This window comes from Tachypleus tridentatus, chromosome 13, assembly GCF_004210375.1.
Source record: "Tachypleus tridentatus isolate NWPU-2018 chromosome 13, ASM421037v1, whole genome shotgun sequence".
Lineage (NCBI taxonomy): Eukaryota > Metazoa > Arthropoda > Merostomata > Xiphosura > Limulidae > Tachypleus > Tachypleus tridentatus.
Window position 1 is genome coordinate 260,943,001 of NC_134837.1, and position 15,467 is coordinate 260,958,467.

Below are 15,467 nucleotides of genomic sequence, written 5' to 3' on the forward strand. Positions count from 1 at the left end.
TATATAACTGTATCAAAGAACTAATGTAAATTCATGATCATATCACAAGGGACGTACTCAGTTTCGTTTTATTAACAATGGCTTAAAATGCTCAAAAAAATCTACAGCTATTACATCTAAATTAAGTTTTTCTTACAAGGCACAGGTTTTATGAAACGTAAGACTTACAAAGGGTCCAAACCACAATCATTCACTCATGTTCTTTAAATTATAAAGATGAGAAAATGACATCTATCACTCTTCAACTTCCAGTTAGGAATGAGAAACATCAAGTGATGCAAAATTGTTCACTAATATTAAACAGTAAATGGACCCTTCCTTATTGAAGTAGATAAACATTTCCTTATGGAAAACAAACAATTGGTACCAGAAAATGTAAACTACATAAGTATACAGCATATTACAACTCAAATACAATGAATTAATAAGTGAGGAGGTCATACGAACAATGAAGGGGCAAAAGTGAAATGTTCATTCAATCCCAATCTTTCCTGATTTCAAAGAACCACTCCCACTTCAGGTGTTCGTTTTTGTCATCATCCGTAAAAAGGGACTTAACACAGTATTTGCCACGAGCCAGCATGCCTGAAGGCATTTCTTCTTGCTGTGTTGTAAATGACTGTATTTCTGGTTTTGGTGCATAACTGCCAACCATTTGAGTTATCTTCTCAACTGTGGGAATAAAAACAAAATATAATCAGAAGAAGTTTACTTATTTGAAACTGACATACTGCCCATTTTGGTGGATGTTAATAACCAATGGTTATACAGAATACTTTTCAAAACGTTTTTTCTGTATGAATGTGTGCATAAGCAAGTAAAAATGAGGTACATCAAATAACCATATAACCATGAAAACAACTGAAATCAAGTTGTAAAATTGATGTCAATTTCTAACATTGTCAACATTTCTACAAAAGAACTATGTAATATTTCTCCTGTAAATTATTCTATAAACACCAGAGCTTCAGTCTTAAAGCAGAAAAGATTCAATCAGAAGGACCAATAACATGGCAATATATAAGTATGGTGATTGTTATTGTACAAGTGCTTAAAATCAAGCTTTTCTTAACCAAAAATATTACAAGTTTGGCCTAAATAGTTTCAATGGTATAGGAACTTTACTCTGTTCATAAAAATAAAATGAGAGAAACTTGAAAAGTGCAGAGGTTAGTCAAGAACTTTCTGATCTTAATTATTACATTAAAATTCTTTGTGAGCAAATAAACCTGAAAATAATGTAACCAAAATTTATCATTTTCAAAATTTTATTAAAAAAAACAACAACAAAATGACATTTATTCACTATTTCTAACCATGATAAGAACTTGAAAGTAAGAAACATGCCCTTTTTAAAAGATTTGCAAGGAATACTTAACAAATAATCTTATTTCATGCATCCAGATGTTTTCACCCACCAAATCTAACAGATAAGAGAAAAACTGTCTGTGTTAGTGTTAAATGTTTATAATATTGCAGGTGTTGTTATAAGACTTTTCTGGTTGAAATAAAACCATAACTAAAGAATTTTCAATCTGTGCTAATCTTATTTATAACCAAAGCATGCAACTATAGCTAGGCAATTTAACTGACTACCTTGGAGTAGTGACAAATCAGTGTCACATAAACTGATTAACAGAAACTGTAACTAAATCAATTAATCAAATCAAAAGTTTCTAATTACTCTCTTCAATTACTCCAACAGTTGATTAATTAAAATTAGTTTCAGATTATTACTGTCTTCAATTATTCCAACAATCGATTAATTAAAATTAGTGCTTCAGATTATTAGTCTTCAATTACTCCAACAGTTGATTAATTTATATTAATGTTTCAGATTATTACTGTCTTCAATTACTCCAACAATCGATTAATTAAAATTAGTGCTTCAGATTATTACCGTCTTCAATTACTCCAACAGTTGATTAATTTAAATTAGTGTTTCAGATTATTACTGTCTTAAATTACTCCAACAGTTGATTAATTTAAATTAGTGTTTCAGATTATTACTGTCTTAAATTACTCCAACAGTTGATTAATTTAAATTATTGCCTCAGATTATTACCGTCTTCAATTACTCCAACAGTTGATTAATTAAAATTATTGCTTCAGATTATTACCGTCTTCAATTACTCCAACAGTTGATTAATTTAAATTAGTGTTTCAGATTATTACTGTCTTCAATTACTCCAACAGTTGATTAATTAAAATTATTGCTTCAGATTATTACCGTCTTCAATTACTCCAACAGTTGATTAATTTAAATTAGTGTTTCAGATTATTACCGTCTTCAATTACTCCAACAATCGATTAATAAAAATTAGTGCTTCAGATTATTACTGTCTTCAATTACTCCAAAAGTTGATTAATTTAAATTAGTGTTTCAGATTATTAGTCTTCAATTACTCCAACAATCGATTAATTAAAATTAGTGCTTCAGATTATTACCATCTTCAATTACTCCAACAGTTGATTAATTTAAATTAGTGTTTCACTGTCTTCAATTACTCTAACAATTGATTAATTAAAATTACTGCTTCAGATTTTTACTGTCTTCAATTACTCTAACAATTGATTAATTAAAATTACTGCTTCAGATTATTACTGTCTTCAATTACTCTAACAATTGATTAATTAAAATTACTGCTTCAGATTATTACTGTCTTCAATTACTCCAACAATCAATTAATTAAAATTACTGCTTCAGATTATTACAGTCTTCAATTACTGCAACAATTGATTAATTAAAATTACTGCTTCAGATTATTACTGTCTTCAATTACTCCAACAATCGATTAAATAAAATTACTGCTTCAGATTATTACTGTCTTCAATTACTCCAACAATCGATTAAATAAAATTACTGCTTCAGATTATTATTATCTTCAATTACTCCAACAATCAATTAAAATTACTGCTTCAGATTATTACTGTCTTCAATTACTCCAACAATCAATTAATTAAAATTACTGCTTCAGATTATTACAGTCTTCAATTACTGCAACAATTGATTAATTAAAATGACTGCTTCAGATTATTACTGTCTTCAATTACTCCAACAATCGATTAAATAAAATTACTGCTTCAGATTATTACTGTCTTCAATTACTCCAACAATCGATTAAATAAAATTACTGCTTCAGATTATTATTATCTTCAATTACTCCAACAATCGATTAAATAAAATTACTGCTTCAGATTATTATTGTCTTCAATTACTCCAACAATCGATTACTTAAAATTCTGATTATATCAACTGTCATGAAAATAACAAACTAATTGCAATTAGCATTTCAACTTATTGTACCCATCCAGGTAACCACAATATTCCTAGCAAATTTGTCTACCTTGTTTCTGTTATGGTAAACTACTGATGCTAATTACCATTGTCAATAATTCTGAGGAAAGGCAAATGTGTGTCAGTTCCAGCTGACAATCTATTTTTTTGTTGTTGTTCAACTGTCAGTACCTGCCACTGATCCTTTTTCCCCCCGTGTTTATTAGTAAAGTGGTTTGAGGGACACTACGTCAATCAATTAATAGTGCCTTCTGTTAGAATATTCTACTAACTGCCCAACTCATATTCTGAATCTGCAAGTTGAAAATTAACATTTATCTTTTACTTATTGAACATTAACTGCCTAAATCTTGCTGCATGATTAGGCAAAATATTTAAGAAATAATTAATACAAACAGTCATAATACAGTAAAATACTGACAGAACTTTTAATGTGATGTGATACTTACTTGAAAGAAAAAACAAAAAAGCCTAGTACTATTAGATCAACATGTTAAAATGTGAACATTAAACATACCAGAAGGCATAGAATGTTTACATATTGACTGAAAACAAGTTAAGAATATTTTTCCTACTTTATTCAGTATTAAGCATTCATGAATACTCACAAGAATGTGCGAAATACGATTATTTAATGACATTTTAATGAGTAAAATCATGAAACCTTGTAAATGTTCTCAGGATCACTGATTGGGTGTAACAGGCATTACTGGAATTTAAACTTACAAAACACTAATTACAAATAAAATTAATTTTTCATGGTTAATCCAAAGCCTGTAAGGACATTTGTACAATTCCCAGTTGGATCATAAATAAACATTGTAATATAGAAGCAACTCACCTTGGATTCCATGTCTTAGAATTTTCTGCACATACTTTAGGCCTGTAACAATTTCTTTTTGTACAAAAAATTCAACCCGAATTTTGTACTGTATTCCTTCTTTAATGATAAATGTTTGATTTTTCAGGTCATCTATATTGCCTGTTAAAACAGAACTACTTTATAAAATGTATTGGAAAATAAAAACTATTGTACTTGAACAAAGTCCTCAGTTTAATTAGATAGGTTTTAAAAAAGAACAACTAAAGCTACGTACACATTTAAACCACAGTTTGAGATTTACTATATTTTTATTAAAAGTAAAAACACCAATTTTAACCTGTTGACTGCCAAGTATTTCAGCTGCTATGGCAACTCCGAACCAAGTTGAAAATACAACTCTAATGCTTCATTTTGTAACTTTTTTTTGTGATGCCATTTTGGATCAAAAGTGAAATAATTTGTAAGGAGGTCAAATGCATGTATGGTGCTGACATCTAGCGTTGAAGTTAGGCATTATTAGGCACTGTGTTACTGATCAGCTTGGACGAGTTATCTCGTCTACGGCACTGAACAGGTTAAGGACACACACAAAAAGAATGATAGTCAACACAAGTGGATACTTCTGTAGTTTTAAGATACACCGTCAGACTACTTTACTAGGACTACCATCCAATATCAGATTTGGACTACCTTCTACCATGACAGCACTATTGTCTCAGCATAGCATAGACTACCAGAGGATGATTTGTTTCATTGTATTCATCTGTTGAAAAATAAGGTCTGTGATCACTGTACATCACAGCTGTTGGCACAGGAGTTGTTGGCACTAAACAGTTTTGTTCTTGTCTTTGTACTGCATGCCCTTTACTACATAAATATTACACAGTATTTATTATTCCACCTCTAAGACCTTCAGAAAAATACAAACAATGTCATGTGCCTCACAGGGTTTCATTCAATATTGTCATTTGTATTAAAAAATTGGTAAAATAAAATTGTTTATAAGTGTCCATAGTTTACAGTTAGAACAACAAAGAAGCTATAACTTTCTACTCGCATCCAATATATATCGTTTCCAGATAGGTGTTTGGTTGCTGTATAACAAGTTTTATAACAGTCTCCAAATAACAAAATTGTAAATTCCTAAATATGAAGTTGTTCCATAAAAGTGATTTTCACTGCAAATCAGGAGTTATGACAGAGTTTGGAAACAGAAATTACTGTAATGACTGGTGAAGCAAAGAAGAGATACAAAGACTATGGACATAAATTAATTTGTATTGGTTTCTAAACTCACAACTAGACAGAAAAAAACTGTGAAACAAAGGAATAACAAGAAAAGCATTTTAAACACCTAATTAAATGTAACACAACTAAAAATTACTAATTTTAAAATTAAACTGAAACAGAAACTTCCATTAGACATCCATGAGAAGGTGAAGCAACATGAAGCAACATAAAGCAACATGCCCAAGAGCCTTTTCATGGCATTTTGCTTACTTTGTTGCCAAGATGAGAAGCTTGTTTGAAAAAACAAAAACCTGAGAACAAGCATTACCTAAGCTAGAAAAATAAATTATAAGCAGGAAAATCAGTTGCAAGAATTCTCTTCTTACACATATCTTCTAGGTTGGAAGCCTCATGAGGTCAACTTGGAATATACTAAAGTCTGGAAGACCAAAGGGAAAAGAGATAACCTATGTCAATAACAATCAGAAAAGTGATACAGTTAAAAGTCATGCTTACAAATTCAATAATTAACTTAAATTCAAAGTAAAACCAATGAAAACTCTAATAAAGCACACCAAAAACCCATTAAAACAACCATTATAAAATTATAGTTGGGTATTACATAGCTTACGATACAAACATATCACATAGTTCCATCCTACAGTCCAACAATTTTTACAACTTACAAGCCTGTTCTTCTTTCATTTCTGTGATTGGAAGCCACTAGCTTTTTCTTAGTGACAGACATATTTACTTTCAAATGCTACTGATATGAGATGTCTTTAAGAATGCCATTCTGATCACATGGTTGACCACTACTCTCTTGCACCTTCACTACTGGATCACTTCTCTCTGACTGTCTTAGAAACTACAATATGATTATACCATTACACTGAGTCAGTCATCTGACACATCACATGACCTGCCTATCTCATGTAGAAAAATAAACTGTTTTGCAAATGTCTGTCAGTCTTAGTAAAGAGGCCAATCAGGGATAATAGAATTGCTATACAAAATGTTACTGTGCTAATCTTCAGATATATACGTGTTATTAAAACTTTTATGTAGTACCACCAACCACCATAAGAAAAAAATAAGATACATTCAGCACTTCTGAAAATATAACATACAAAAATCATAATACTAAACACAACTTTTAAATACATTATGAAAGATAATCTTGAGATAATTTATCAAAATTAAGGAAGAAATCTCAAATACAATAGAAATATAACTTGCTACTTATCAAAAACATATAGAAATAATTTACAGAGAAAGTTAAGAGAAATATATAAAATAAAATAGAGTTAACACAAATGTAGACTATTAAACTAATTCTTAAACATCTTACAGTATGACAGACATTACTGTAAGAGAATGACTCACTTTTCTGAAATACTAATCTGTTATTACGCACAAATAACATTAAACGCAAAAGATGTAATCTTAAAAAGTACATATCATTACTAAGCTTTTTCTAGATACTTAAACTGGCATTTGATACATTTAGTACTGTAAAGTATAGCAATTTTGAAAGGTAGGTCAACATGAATGACAACGAATAACAAAACATTTATGTATTGGTAAAACAAAAAGAAAGCAAATGTCAGTTAAAACCACAGTTCTGAAACAGTTAGAACTGAGAACTAATCTATTAACAATCAAATTCAAATAGTTAAGTTGTAAGTAGCAGTTCAATATTGTTTGTTGCTTATTTAATTTGTGCTTCTTTGGAAGAATTAGTATGTCCAAAGGAATCAGTTAAGTTACAAATGACAATATGGTACAGGTGTAGAAGTCTGTTCTAATTCTGCAAAAGATTCCAAAACTGAGCAATCAGCAAAATGATATTGAACTTTTTCTTATAATTTAGAAAATTTAAACTTTCAATGTGTGAAGTATGGACTTTCTTTGTAACAGACAAACCTACACGTCTTTTTACATTCTGTTAATAAAAATGTTATTAACAGGTTCTGTACTGGCTTTGGACAAGTACAACTTTGTTTTTATTTTGTTTGCTTGGAAAAACTATGGATTGTTTTAAAATTTAAACTTAATCCAAATAATGTACTTTATTTCAAAATGTTTTAATTTTTTTTCTTTAAAGCAACATGATTATTGCTACATTTACACATACTTGTAACACTTTTAGTCTGGTTCATAGGTTATTCAAATGACAGAGTTGAAGAAAAAAACAAGATAATTTTATATATTTCATTTATTACAACCATAGTTTGTTTGTTTTTGAATTTCGAGCAAATCTACTGGAGGGCTATCTGCGCTAGCCGTCCCTAATTTAGCAGTGTAAGACTAGAGGGAAGGCAGTTAATCATTACCACCCACTGCCAACTCTTGGGCTACTCTTTTACAGACTAACAGTGGGCTTGATTGTAACATTATAATGCCCCCACGGCTGAAAGAGCGAGCATGTTTGGTGCAACGGGAATTCGAACCCACAACCCTCGGATTATGAATCAAGTGCCTTAACCACCTGGCCATGCCAGGCTACAAGAATAGTATCTCATGATGTCTTTACTGGCAAAACCATGGTCATAACAAATGAATTATTTGTGAATTGTTGTTTTCTTTTTCCTCAATTCTGTAATTATGAAGTTTCACCAAGTACCAACAGTTTCAAGTACCAATTGTATATTTCAAGTTACTTGTACCTTGTACTAACCTGAGAGGTCAAGGGTTAAATCTTGTCTTCCATCAACAACTAATAACAGTCTCTTTACCAAAACTCTTTTCGGATTATCAGGTTCTGTATCAAAGACAAATCCTATGATTCCCAATTTCAAATACACTCAAAGCAATACAAAATATTTAAAATCTCTGTTTTTATCAACATGCTTTGGAACAATCTCCAAGTATATGAACCAGAAACCTCTGTTTTCAATTTGTAAAAAACCTATATACTTGGACACTAAACTTGCATATATTAAAAACACTTACAAGCAGGTCTAATCTCTACTGTGGCTGTCCCAAAGATGTTTACTATAAACTTAAACAGTTTCATAAACTGTACACAGAGTGAATGATCAGATCCAAAATTAAGTCAAATTGACAACTGCTTTATGTGCTCGTCTGCAGCTCAGTGCAATAAACAAATATTTCTTTTTGTACTTTGATAAAGGTGTGAAAGTTGCACACAAATGAAGTAAAACTGTAGTTACATCTACACAAATATGTTAGATTTATTCAGATTTAGAGGTGTGGAACCCCCATATTTATATTTAAAAAAAAATTAATAAGTTTCACCATTAACAAAAATTATCACTTAAAAACTACACTTACACATTCTATGAAATTAATATTTTAAATAGATGTACTCTGTTAGAGTTGTTAGTAGGGTAAAACATGAAACAAAAGTCAGTTATTAGACTTCTTGTTTCAGTTCAGATCTGATAGTCTGTTGTGTTATATTCTTTAATAATAACAGTAATGTTGAAATACAGCATGGGTAAACTGTATTAAATATTAGACATTAATAGTTGGCAGTGCAGTGTAAGAGAAGCTACAGTTCAAGCGACTGATAATCCACCACTTAAAGTTGGAAAGCATCAGTTCTGGCTCTGAAACCAACTCATCAGGTTGTAACAAGCCACCTCATTTTGTGTATGTGTTATCATTTATTGAACATAAATAGTTGTCACTTGCATTTTAGTATAAGATACATAAAAATTAAAATTTTATCTTTACTGAATGGCTTTGTGTATTAAACAGAGCTCAACATAGCTGTAAGTGTAGTAGGAATAGTATAGATGTTATTCTAGTTTGTATACAGATGTACATATACACCAGAAAAAATATACATCTATAAACTGTAACGAAAAATGACATACGTAATCATAATTAGACATTCAAGTGCTGTGTAATAGAATTAAAATACATAGTTGTATTTTTGTGTAATTATTTAATTAGAAAATGTTCAGTATTTTAGTGTATGTATACTACAGTTTGACTTGACTATTTAGCTTATCAGCTTGTCTTTACACATTTGAAAAATACAAACACTATAGCAACACAAGTTATTTATATAAACTTACAAAGTATAATCTCGTTACTCACGATAATTTTCACAGTACAATCTTTCAAAAGCTTGCATTAAAAGTTATATACACAGCAGATATCCAACATTTCTATTTATTAAATAAGAATACTAACATAATGATGCTAAAACAACAACTGAAAGTTAGAACAAAAAAACTACAAACTTTGATTTCATTATCAGATTTAAAAAATATTGAGAATATTACTAAATAAAACATATCAGTATTTCTACTTTTTTAAATGTAATAGAAATACTGATATGTTTTATTTAGTAGTACTATTAATATTTTTTAACTCTGTAGAATGGATGGAAACTGTCTCCACAAAAGCTTTTTCTTTATTTTGTATATCCTGAAAATTAAAATGCCTTTAATATCACAAACAAGTTACAATACATAAATATTATCCCACTTTTATTTAAATAAAAGATAAAATTATAAACACCTCACCTAAAATGATTACTTCTTTTGTGGCTTCTCCTAACAAAGTTTCCTTATATTTTCTCAAGCTTTCATCCTCTTGGTCTGCTTCAACTATTTCTTTTAAAGATTTTTCAGGTGGAGGTTTGTAATTCAGTTCTTCGTCATGCTCATCTTCTGTAATTTCAGTTTGCTGTTCTTCCTTGTCATCTGCCATGACGAACTACAGCACAAATGGATGCATACACGCGTTTCATTTAGACCTTCACTCTGCTTTTAACAATTATGTTTGTTACGCATATTCCTCAATTTTTTTAAATATGTATTGGCAACAGGCTAAATTTTTGAACAATTGGAATTTTACTGAGAGCAATGATAAATTCAATAAGTTATTCAAGTTGTGCATTCATAAATATACTTAAATATTCAGCAACAATACACATTTAGTCAATCACTTCATTTCTCAATTAATTAATTATTTTATTTGTCAAACTTCTTGCCAGGATATGGTAATAACTTATACAATTTGGTTATCCAAAAGATAAAGACCTCTGTGTAATGTTTTTGTAAAAAATACTGTTTTATCATGAGTATTTTATATGTCTGTACAACTCATGATTCAAGTTCTCTACTTCTAATTTTTTTTAAAAAAGTTTTTTGTGTGCATGTATAAATAATCAGTAACTTGACATTCAGTTTTTCAATGCTTAAAGCTGTTACAATAATATTTTCAAAGCTTAAAGCTGTTACTATAATATTTTCAATGCTTAAAGCTGTTACTATAATATTTTCAAAGCTTAAAGGTGTTACTATAATATTTTTATTATAACTATTATTCAACCTACAAAATAGTCTCCAGATGCACAACTGAACAAATCTCCCTAAATTATTTTGCAATCTAAAGAAAACTAGTCCAAAACTATAACGTCTTTCTTTTCCTTAATTTTTTGCAATCCAAAGATAACTAGTCCAAAACTATAACACTTCCTCTCCTGTCATTATTTAATGTCTCCTTAATATAACTTAATATGTAGTATTTGAGATTAAACTATACTTTTTTAACAATTTTGTACAAGGTTATAACTTTCACGCTTTAAATTTAAATTTTCTTGAAACATATCCACAAATTTATTCTTTTCAACACAGTTAAAACTCACTACGGATTTAAAGTTTTCTCTCTTAAATTCTTTACTCCCTCCACCAATAATAAATACTTTCTTTACATAAACCCGTTTCAAGTTTCAATACCCCAAGTACATAACTTTACAATTCTAATTGATAAAAGTTGTTTCTTGCATCAGGTCCTATTCACTAACACAGGAACTGAAGACAAAAGAGCAGTATGAATCCAAAGCCATATAAAAAATTGATATCAACCACATGTCAAACAAGAAAACCTTACTCCACAGAATCATGCTATGTACATATAAAACAGACTGCAGCTGAGATAGGGGTCACACTCATGTAGGTTATACAATTATACATGTATCTAACATTACCATGAAAAAGCTATCAAAAAGTACTTGGTGAAAACACTGTGGCAAAATATAAACACAAGTCTGTAGCATATAGGTAATAATTATTTTTACTTTTATTGACCACAACAAAAAAAACAAACTTTTCACAAGTATTCTAATAATATGAACATTTGATTAATATCTTATTTTAACAGTTACTGCAGTTTCAATACATCACCTTTGGTCTACAAGTCTTGTATGTGATGCCACTAAACTTCTTGTTACACTAAAAACAAAAGTCGTGTTCACCGACAAACATGTCTTTCTAACAACCAACAGCAATTCATATTAACATAAGTTTCACATGCTCTCAGTCATAAACACTGCTTCTGGTAAAATAGTCTACATATCTTTGACCAATCAGTTTCTTCATACAATTTTCTTTCAGACCATTGAAAAGATTTCTAATTTTAGATAAAACAGAAGAAGAAGACAATTTGTTTCTGTCAGTAGGGTCAAGCACACTACTGACCACAAAAGTGTTTATCATCAGAGCAAGATTTCTACAGAAATGCACACGAGAACATGCCTGGTTTTTCTGCTAATTTTTAAATAATTTTATATGTATATACATAGGTATTCTTATATTTATTAAATAAATTTTTAAGCTGTCCCCCTTTTTATTTTAAGTGAGGAAATGCAATTACTTCTTACACTTCAAAAACAGCTTACTTTTATAACAAGCTTCTGTACAGCTTGACATTCATAAAACAAAAATTCATATATATACACACACCAAATCAGAAGTGATTTTGATCAAACCTAAATAATACAATTTATAGTGCAATTTAATTATTATACAATAAGATATGAAGGTTAATATAACAAAACCCTCACAATGCAGAACTTCCCTCATGTTTACTGCCACTTTATAGTTGAAGAATGTTTTCATAATTTACATATGACTGCATAATCAGTGGTTGACTTTATTAATAATAGCCAAATTTATAGAATTAGTATTTTCAAGTTTAGGTCAATCTTATACCTTTTGTCTTAGTTTGATCCTAGGTAACTGGTGTCTGTTGGCTTCACAGTCTCTTTAATGATCTAGAAGAAAGGTTCAAAAAGCATGTTCATTGTTTCATTACAAATAAATGTTAAATTCCAGTTGAATATGGAAATGCATTAATTATTAGTTATTATGTATTGAACTTGAATTATAATGATGCCTATTTCCAAACTGCTGGTCACTTTTTTTGTTGGTTTGTTTTGCTGCATAAAATTCAGGGTCTTGGTAAGAATACTAAATTATGATATCAGTTTTACTGTAACTTATGTTAGTATGTTTACATGATCAAGAAGGGAAACTGGAACTTTTGTACACTACACGAGTTCATTAAGAGAATTTAAATTTAATTATGAATAAAGATTTTTGTATTTCTTTTTTAATTTTCTTTGATAGTAATTTCACACTTGTGCAGAATTGGATCTTTCTGTGCTATTTGTTACTTTAGTGTAGTCTGTAGTCAGTTAACCATGAACTTCAAGTTAAACTTAAAAAGCCTATCTTGTAAGAGATACAACTGAAATGCACTTTACAGTTTAGTTATTCCATTTCATTATCATTTGTAAAATGTAAGGTTTAAGCTTACAAACCATAAATGTTAAACCACAAAAAAATGTGACACTGTAAATACAACTACAAATTTTATTATACTGACTACACTGTATTAGCTGTAATCACAAGTTCTAGGTTAATTTCCACTCAGTCTCATCAACTCATTTCAACTTTGAAATTCAACTTCAGGCCATAATTATAAATTATAATATAAACACCTCAATTGAATAAGTAATGATGTATATTTCATAAAAAAAACATATGCTACAAACTTTACTATTTAATAGAAGTGATATAACCAGACTGATATTGCGATACACTCATAATGATTATTTACAATTATGTTGATAATGCTAGACGAATTCGAATGAAACATGAAAGTTAACCCTTAACTTTCATAAATTGAGTTACTATATAAGTATTTTAACTTCAGCCCGTTTTTCTGGAAATGCACACCCCGTGAAACTTTAGGCTCAGACTTAAAAATAAGTTGAGCTACTTTTACTCACAATTACAATTAAAAAGTAATTTATTAATGCTCCTTTAAAAATGCTAAAAAACAAAGTAAAAATAAAATAATTAGCCTTACCTATGCGTAAGTTATAAATCCTCGTCCTAATGACTCGCTCACACTTTAACCGAAATATTTCACACCCACACTTCCGTTTATGGCTTCTTGACTCAGAGTCGGCTGTTTCAATTTCCGGCAAATAAAATTTAAACAGGCATATTTAATAACAAATACTGTAGTGGGAAATTAAATAAATATTAATTGTTTTTTTCTTAATGGCAAAATCATAACCAGAAAACTTTCTTATCTGTTTGCTGTAATTGAATAAAACACATTTTCTATGAAAATAAAATATATTTAATTCCACTTTGGGTTGATGAGGGGTACATAAATATATCGCGTGCTTCCTTCTTGGTGTGTTATAGTACTTATTCTGAATTTATTTTCTGTTCTGATCATGTGCTAATTTCACATAAGTTGACATAACATGTGGTTCAGAACACCGTTAAGTTGTTTCAAGTTACATTTGTACTGATGTTGTTTTCAAAGCAGGTAATACCTCCCGTGGAGAATACTGATTAATATTGTGTAATAATTTTTGATAGCAGTGTCAAATGATACCTAGAGGTTACCATGTTGCTTATTTTGTGATGAAAACACCAGTCGCACTGTGTAAATGTGAGGTTTTTTTTGAAGTTATGAAAACTGGATTCAGTCAGAAAGAAATGTACGCAAAAAGAAATGAGAAGAGATATGAAATATCATGTCATATCTAATGGTCATCAATTATTGGTCTAACATCTGCTATCTAGACAAATATGCGAATTTGTGGAAAAATTACACCAGCATTAAATGCAACTAAATTCATAGCCGAGAAAAGCATAAGGCTTAATCGTGGCAAGATATTAATTCAACTAAGATCAATCGAAAAACTTAATATACCTTTGTTCAACCTGAAACTCTGAGCTACGAGCACAGTGTCATTTACTATTAAGCAATACCAAACTTTTCAGCAGTTTATTCAGTAATGGCGATATTTCCATTGCTAAACAGCAAATTAAACAAGCCATGGAAAATGGCATGAAAACAGAAATTCATCTACTCCATAGAGTAACATCCAGAAAAACAAGAAACACCAACAATTTCACAAAAGTAGTTGTTAATTTCAGTCGTATAGCTGATCAAATATTTAAACATGAATGTCCATGGAGTATTTTCACTTTAGAGCTGAAAACAAATTCCAGAATTGGAGCAAAGGCCATTCAAGTAACATAAAGTTCGTTCCGAGTAAATTCAACATATCATTACTAAAACTACACCCCAAACTCAAGCAAGCAGTTCCAAGCCTATACATAAAAAGTTTAATAACTCTACACAAATGATTATGATGATAAATGAGAAGGCTTTGAAGATGGCGTAACCTGCTGATGCATGTCATTTGTAACATTTAATGCCTACTAGGTTTATTCATACCGATTTTTTTTGTTATTATTAACATTTTAATATAAAGTCACCAAGAAATGTGTTTATGAGATAGTATCTCCCAGTCAAAGCTTTATTTCGGGAACTGGTCAGGTGGACTTTTCGATGGGTAGCTCGTGAAATGTAGGTTTTTTTGGGTACTCCCACCTCCCTTCAAAAGATTTTTTTGTTTTTGATATATGATCTTTACTCCATCTCCAACTAATATACCCCCCACACGTCTGTTTAATTGAATCCTATTGTTCCCACTCTTTTCTTTTCCCCTTGAAAACTTCCAGCTAACATTTCCACACCAAGAGCAGGGAAAAAGAGAAATTTTAATTTCTGAACAACCTTGGTCTTCAAACCGAAATACCTGCCATAGTTAAACAATTGGATTTGGCAGAATTGTTTAGAACATCGCTTAGAATGGTTTAGTCTGTGGTGAAAGTAAGGTAAATGAACTACAAGCGTGCACTGTGGTTATGTTTAGAGCTGAATAAAGATTGTTCATTTTGTTTCACTTTGTGTTGTCTCATTGGTACTCCATAATTAATGTTTTGAGCAAATCTCTTGTCATTTAGCGAACTTATCTGA

The 15,467-nt window shown here is 30.1% G+C and overlaps 1 protein-coding gene across 1 annotated transcript; it reads right to left on the reverse strand.

The window, feature by feature from the left end:
* Nucleotides 1-52: 52 nt before the first annotated feature.
* LOC143239934 (rho GDP-dissociation inhibitor 2-like) lies at nucleotides 53-13,626 on the reverse strand. The gene is made up of 6 exons (XM_076481602.1): nucleotides 13,488-13,626; nucleotides 12,326-12,387; nucleotides 9,854-10,046; nucleotides 8,032-8,115; nucleotides 4,140-4,280; nucleotides 53-672 (listed from the first exon to the last, which is right to left on the reverse strand). The coding sequence occupies exons 3-6, from the start codon at nucleotides 10,038-10,040 to the stop codon at nucleotides 476-478; spliced, it is 609 nt and encodes a 202-aa protein (XP_076337717.1). The 5' UTR covers nucleotides 10,041-10,046; nucleotides 12,326-12,387; nucleotides 13,488-13,626; the 3' UTR covers nucleotides 53-475.
* Nucleotides 13,627-15,467: the final 1,841 nt, after the last annotated feature.

Bases quoted from the DNA above. Each gene is read 5' to 3' on its own strand.
- LOC143239934 (XM_076481602.1), bottom strand. From the start codon at position 10,040: ATGGCAGATGACAAGGAAGAACAGCAAACTGAAATTACAGAAGATGAG. The intron at 8,116-9,853 runs GTGAGGTGTTTA...TCTTTGATACAG, and splicing joins AAAAGAAGTAATCATTTTAG to AACCTGATAATCCGAAAAGA. The intron at 673-4,139 runs GTGAGTTGCTTC...TTATTCCCACAG, and splicing joins TCTAAGACATGGAATCCAAG to TTGAGAAGATAACTCAAATG.